Genomic DNA, 6,772 nt, shown 5'->3' with positions numbered 1-6,772 from the left:
TCACTCAAAAAATAAGCAGGATATAATTATCTATAATATATATGGTAGCGTTTTCCATTTGATTGCTCGAGATTCGCTCCGAATCTTTCTCTGACGTCATAGATCTCACCCCGATTGACTAGAGTAAAACCGCAAATGGAACATTCCATGAAAATATTCCCGCGGTACGTTGTTTTTCGTCTGCTAGTAATTTAAATTTTCGCGTCTTGATCTGCCATTTTGCCAAAAAATCTAAAAGGAACACGCAAAAATTGGCTCCGTCTCGATCTCGATCCGTTGATCTGTCGAAATCGGCAGATCGGTTTTCGGTGATCTCGGAGCAGCCGAGAGCGGGAAATGGAACACGGTAATCTTGATCGGAGCAGATCCGAGCACGCAAATGGCACATAAAATGTTGATCAGAGCGACCCAGAGCGCTCGAGAGCAGTCAAATGGAAAACGCTGTAAGTTGTTCTAATACTTTCAGAATTTGGAGGCCCTTACTTGAATTTTTTTATGCCCTCTCTGTAAATCAAGTATAGGCAAATGGCTATGCCCTACCTTTGGCTGACACCGACACAGAAGCTCATTTCAAAAGCTTTCGCTCTAAACAAGAACGCGTCTTGCCCGAAAACCTTTTATTGCCGCAGGTGACCGCTTAAAAGAGCGCTCGTTATTTTCAAGGCCATCGAGGGTGAAATCCTCTTTGCCTTTTTGATGATGTGGGAGGGTATTATAATAAGAAGCAGCAGCACCTCGACCTTTTCTCAAAAACGAGCTCGAAGACGAGAGATTTTTCCAATAAATATGAATATAAATATTGCTTAATGACTTGGCAAAGCGTCGTTTCACGCAAAACTGCGGGTTTTTACACCGAGATGAAACTATAAAAACCACAGCCTCTAACTGACAATAATTTAAAACACGAAGTTCACCTATATTGGATATACGTCTAGCTATTGAGTGATCAGAAATGGGACTAAAAATTCAGGTGAGAAAAATGTGGGTTTTTAGCGGTAGATTAAAATATCGGGTTAGTTTTAATTCGAATTAAATTTTCTTTTAACTTTTGTTGGGTCGTGTGGTGTCTACAAACGTATATTGATTTTCTAACACTATTTCATCGGGGAAATATGGTTTTTCGTTTTTACATTTTACATCTATAAGCGAAATAATAGACTCGGTAAATTTTGATCCTTTTCTCGTAAGAGATATACTATATTAAATTATTAACTCTGGCTCCACGTAGGTCGTCGGTAATAGGGATAAATATTAACACCAGGCGAAGGGTTCCACGTGATTAGTTAGCGTATAGGGTGTATTCTCGTGGCGTCATCATCGCTGTAGTGGAAGACTAGTGTCATCCCCCTTTCCCCCATAACTATCTACCTTAGAGCAATGGCCGCCATCTTATCGTCAATACCACCTATTAAATGTTATTTTAAAACCATGGTTTTAATGTAAATTCCATATTTAATTAATTATTGTAGTTTTTCAGTATTCGTGTTATATTTAGTGATAACATAATGTATTTAGGAACCTGAGAATATGAGCCAATATCATTTTTCTCTGGTACCACCATAGACAGTATACAGGGTGTTTCAAAAGGTTGTGCAAAAATGTGAAGGAGTTGTGGGGGGTGTGTTGAGAATTATGCCTGGTTTTCCCCCATTTTTCTACGATGAGTTAAAAGAGCTTCAAAGTGTGGCCTAGTAGCCCCTGGAAGTAGGCTGCAACAAACGCAAAACCAAGCAGCAGGGAAATGCCAACATTAAGGTTTGGGTTCGTGTGATAGGTAAAAAGGGACTTTGTAAACAAATCGACGGAACCAGCGTAAAAAAGCAAATTTAAATGGTATTTAAAGTCCCCACTGCTTGGTTTGGCGCTTGTTGCAGCCTACTTACGCTCTTTTAACTCATCGTAGGAAAATGGGGAAAAACAGCCATACTTCTCAACTCAACCCCTACAACTTCTTATAATTTCGGCATAAACTTTTGAAACACCCTGTATTTCCCTTAGGGGACGAGAAACATTGAATTGGGAATAGTACCGCTAAAATTACAGTTTCAATCCGCCTTCCGCGAAGCAAAATTTTAAAATTGAGAACTCTAAAATTTATCGGTGGCGCCATCCGCTGCTGGCCGCGGGAACTATATCCTATACAGTTTTGTTGGGGGTCGAAATAAAGGTTTAAAAGTTTTTGGTGTATATAGCGGGGGCCTTCACACCAGGCGCGCAATTTGAAAATGAACATTTTATTTTTTACTACTTTAGTTTGAAAGTGATAGATGGCGCCACCATATAATGATAGAGTTGACGGCTGAGTACGCCAGCTCAAAATTTCCAGAATTTGTTTCGCGAAACCACGATTCCCGAACGCACCTACGTAATTCTAGCGGTACTATTCTCAATTCAATGGACGAGAAATCGCCTAGCGCTGTTTCTCTCACGGACGCGCTTTTATTGAACGAGGGGGGAACAAACGTAAGCTTCTCAGCGTTTCAAATGACCTAGAAATCTCCGATTTTAAAGTGCGGCCGTCTCTATTCATTTGGGGCCCTAACATCGATACGAACTCTTGGAGTTTGCCGCAAAGCGACTGTGGTGACGTCTAAAAATTCGAGCGTATTCTCGTCCCCTTGGGGATAATGTTGTTCCATAAGTTTGTCAGTTTGGGGAATATTTTACTGAGAGCACGGCCAACTTTGATTTCTCGCGCTACAGCGGTCATCTCATTCGTTGACGTTTCTGTGTTAACCTATGAGCAAAAGCTGTGTATGACGTCAGCGCCCCTAGCGGATTATTATTTTTAGTATAGTATTTACATTGAAGACAATATAACCACCGAGCGTGGCGCTGACCTCCTACACATTATAGTACAGTTTATAGGGGGAAAATCCTTGCTCGCGGAATTCCGACGAATGTGTTAGCCGTAGTAGCGCGAACAGCGCGTGATCAAAGTTGGCCGTGCTGAGAGCTAGTAGTGGAGTGACGTCATCACATGAAGAAAATCTCCCAATAATGAGGCGCTGTCAAAGGCTACGTGTGAAACGTTAGCAGAAGATGTTTTCCTTATTATAAGAAACGGTCTAGCAATAAAAATTATTATTATAAGATTTCACGATTTTTGCGTCAAGTTGAAAAGATCGCGAAGTCCCAAACAAAATGGCGGCTGTGTCAGAGAATGCAAATCAACGAAAACGAAGAGAATTGTTTGATTCTTTCGTTGAAATACTTTTTATTTCAATAGTATCGAAATTTTTTACGAATTTATTCGTAAAAAAATTAAGTCAAACAAGAGTGTTTTTAATGTGCTACTGATAATGCATGTTGCAGCTCAAAATAACGCCAAGGCTTAAGAATTCTAATGACACTAGCGTACTAATATAAATATCATTAAGCCTTGTCATCAAATGCTATTTCATAAATAGTACGCCGAAATGTTGCTTTAATATTGAAAAAGCCTCGAAGAACAATAAAGATATATTTTAAATTCAAAATTAGCTCAAATTCTTCGGGTGGAACTTTAAATTTATAAATTATTCCCGTATCATCGTCTGTTAAATAATTCACCGCTATTCGACGCCATCTTTAATTCTTATTTAAAACTACCTCGAAAGTGACCTTACTAATCTTGCAATATCTCTGACGTCAATCGCTCTTACTTCCGGTTTTAAAAACCGTCAAGTTCGCGAAATCACAAGAAATCTTACATTTCTTGTAAGAAATCTTATCAACTTGACGTACTACCTGCATGAATTCGTTTTTGGTCAAAGTCTGGGACGCAACATTTTGTTTCTTAGTCGATAATTTTAAATAAAAAGCCGCCGTTCTGTTTAAGAAAATATTTATGCGGCGCAAAATTCCTGTGGGACCCCGGCTCAGTATTTTTAATAAAAAATTCATATACTTAAAACTTAAGCAAAAAAATGTACAAGTTTAAATCTTTAAAAAAAAATATTTAAAAAAAAGTGTTATTTCTAATATCTCACCCGTCAATTAATTCATTGATAATCAAATTTAACGCGATATCTCTAGGTAAATGGCTAGATTATTAAGTCTTTCTTGGCCACATACATTATGAAGGTATTTTAGACTATCTAGCATAACTTAATATAATGCAGTAATACAGGGTACATGACGAGGCGATCTTCAGTTTGGACGAATCTATCGAAATTATTTTAATGCTTATTGAAGATGCAAGTGAGATTAAGATGAAATATCAAAATAACTTCTGTAAAAAGACTGAATTAGGACCAAAATGAGACATTTTTCCCTGATTGATATTTATCGACCATTTTATTTCTGTGGTCCCCGTATTTTTTCCCTGTGCCACTGTCCCAGAGCCCCCACGGGATAGTTGATTTATAAAATGTCTTTACGCTTGCCCAACTTGTTGAAATGTTGCCCTGGAATAGTTCAGCCAATGCCTAAGAATGAGTTCATAAGCTCTTTAGTGGGAGAGAAAACGGATCCACAGCTGAAGCGGGGAGGCAACATTTCAACAAGATGGCCAAGGTTATTTTATAAAAAGAACTATTGCCGCAAACGTCCGCCATTTTAAATGTGGAGAAACAGCGTTGCCAGGCAAACAAAATACGTAGCCGGCCAAAAAAATATAGCAGTGTGTTCAGATTTAGGTTATTTTGTTTGAAATACACCAGAACTGGCCAACTTCCCTTTTCCTTCCTTAGAGGTAGGAAATTAATATTTGGTGGCGTACGGGGGTCGGGGGGGGGGTCAATAATAAAATGTATGTTAATTAGTTCGTTAAGAAGAGACAGTCCCTCCTACTCCTAAACCAGGTACTACAGGATAAGTAATCATTTGGTTATTTCACCGACAGATATTGTTGGTTTTCTGTTGCTTCTTGGCGGCCAAGGCCCAATATGGCTACGGACGAGGAGGAAGACGATTCTACGGCGGTCGGAGAGGATACGGCTACGGCGGACCCGGATTCGGATACGACCCGCACTTCGTTCACCCAATCGTTCCAGGAGTGGTTGCGGCGGCTGATGGCACGCCCGCAGTGGTAGCAACGTCAGGAATAGCGGCCGAGGTCGCCCCAGGAGAAGTAGCCGAAGTCGGACCAGGTTTTCATAGAGGATACGGGTACGGGCCAGGTTATAATCGCGGTTTCGGGCCCGGTTATAATCGCGGTTACGGGCCCGCTTTTCATCGCGGATACGGGAACGGCTTTCATCATGGTTACGGGCGTGGTTTTCCTCGCGGATACGGGCCCGGCGTTGTAGCTGGTACGGGAGGCACCGTGGCTGGTGCCGGGGGTCCCGGGGTCACCAAAGACACCGGCGTTGCTAAGGCACCAGACGAAGTGGCTGTCGTAGCGGGTGGAGCTGAAGCAGCCGCGGCGGTCGAGGGAGAAGTAATTGGCAAACTGGACGCTCGTAAGTTGAAAAGAAACGAAGTCGCGAGCGGATTGTCTGGGTCCGACACCGTTCCCATCAAGGACATCTTTTTGGGAGGCGTTGACGATCGCCTGGTCGAATTGCTGCCCAGTGAAAGATACCGAGAATAAACGTCACCACATTTCCCCCACGAATGAAATCACGCATTCGCTCTTTTCAATAACTCTTCGGGTGCGATTGTATTTTTTTTTTAAGAATTCTGATTATGTACCTATTATGGATACGATTAAAATGGTCTCCCAGCTTTATTTTTTGTTATTGAACAATTCTAAGAATTTTTATGTAGTATGTACTTCTGATTATAGATGGCGCACTAGTGCACACTAAGTCACGTGATTACCTTTTATTTCGCCCCCTCCCCCCTTGACTTTATAGTATCGCCCATTTGGAAGATTAACTGTGTGGAGACGATCCACGGGCACCATGATCTAGTCTCCTTCTCCCTTAAGTGAGGGAGGAAACAAGTCACCCGCGTCTATTTCGTTCGCTTAGGAAGACGTTAGTTGTAGGGAACCAATGAAGTACCGGGCTTATTTGATTGTCTTCGAAGGGGAGGAGCGTCTGGCAGATTGGGAGAAATGCTGAAAATATAATCTCAACGTAGTCATTCTTTCTAAGCATAAATAACTACTTTTTCTGACGCAACCTTGAAAGCATTTATTCTTCTCCATTTGAATGAAAACCTTTTGACTCGCCGGTGGAAAAATTATTAGAATCATATAATTTAATTTTCAATCACAAAAGACAGGCCTTCAAAATATTATTTCGGTATTGGTAGGTAATAATTAATCAATGTCTTGCCGGTGAAGCCAAATTATCGTCATTTTGTTCCGAGCAGGATTTGATTATTCTCGTCAGAGGATAAAGCCTACATTCAGGGACCAAGTTAATTTCGTTTCAGATGACGCTGGGTATTACCATATCGAGGGGGTAGTGAATCGTAAATATTTTTTACGCGCGATTTCTGATTTTCGTAAAATAATCGATGATTACCAGTGATTACTCACAACTTTTCAGTGATTTCCAGTAATTATTTTAAGTGAATTACCGTGATTACTTATGATTTGTATGCGTGATTACTTAAGTGACTACCCTCTGGTACCATATGTAACATAATCACTCATAAGTATGCCATAAAAGCATTTTTTTTATGAAATCTTCACGAGGGGCTAGCCTATGAGGTAAATTACGTCACTTCCAACTGTATGACGAAAAATGCGTCATCAACTTTGTAGAAAGGAAACGGAAGTTAAAGGGCCACGCCAGTGTTCGAATTTAGAAAGGAAACGGAATTTAAAGCGCCACGCCAGTGTTCGAATTTAGAAAGGAAACGGAATTTAAAGCGCCACGCCGGCGTTTGAATTTAG

At 40.7% G+C, this 6,772-nt stretch overlaps 1 protein-coding gene across 1 annotated transcript; it reads left to right on the top strand.

Annotated features, from left to right (window-relative positions):
- The first annotated feature begins 871 nt into the window (after positions 1–871).
- LOC149962976 (uncharacterized) lies at positions 872–5,671 on the top strand. Its single transcript, XM_090170414.1, has 2 exons — positions 872–970; positions 4,826–5,671. The coding sequence occupies exons 1-2, from the start codon at positions 953–955 to the stop codon at positions 5,513–5,515; spliced, it is 708 nt and encodes a 235-aa protein (XP_090026540.1). The 5' UTR covers positions 872–952; the 3' UTR covers positions 5,516–5,671.
- The last annotated feature ends 1,101 nt before the right edge of the window (positions 5,672–6,772 follow it).

Source organism: Leiobunum rupestre, chromosome 1 (genome assembly GCF_980474605.1).
Source record: "Leiobunum rupestre chromosome 1, qqLeiRupe1.1.hap1, whole genome shotgun sequence".
Taxonomy (NCBI): domain Eukaryota; kingdom Metazoa; phylum Arthropoda; class Arachnida; order Opiliones; family Sclerosomatidae; genus Leiobunum; species Leiobunum rupestre.
This window is presented reverse-complemented; position numbering and strand designations above follow the sequence as displayed.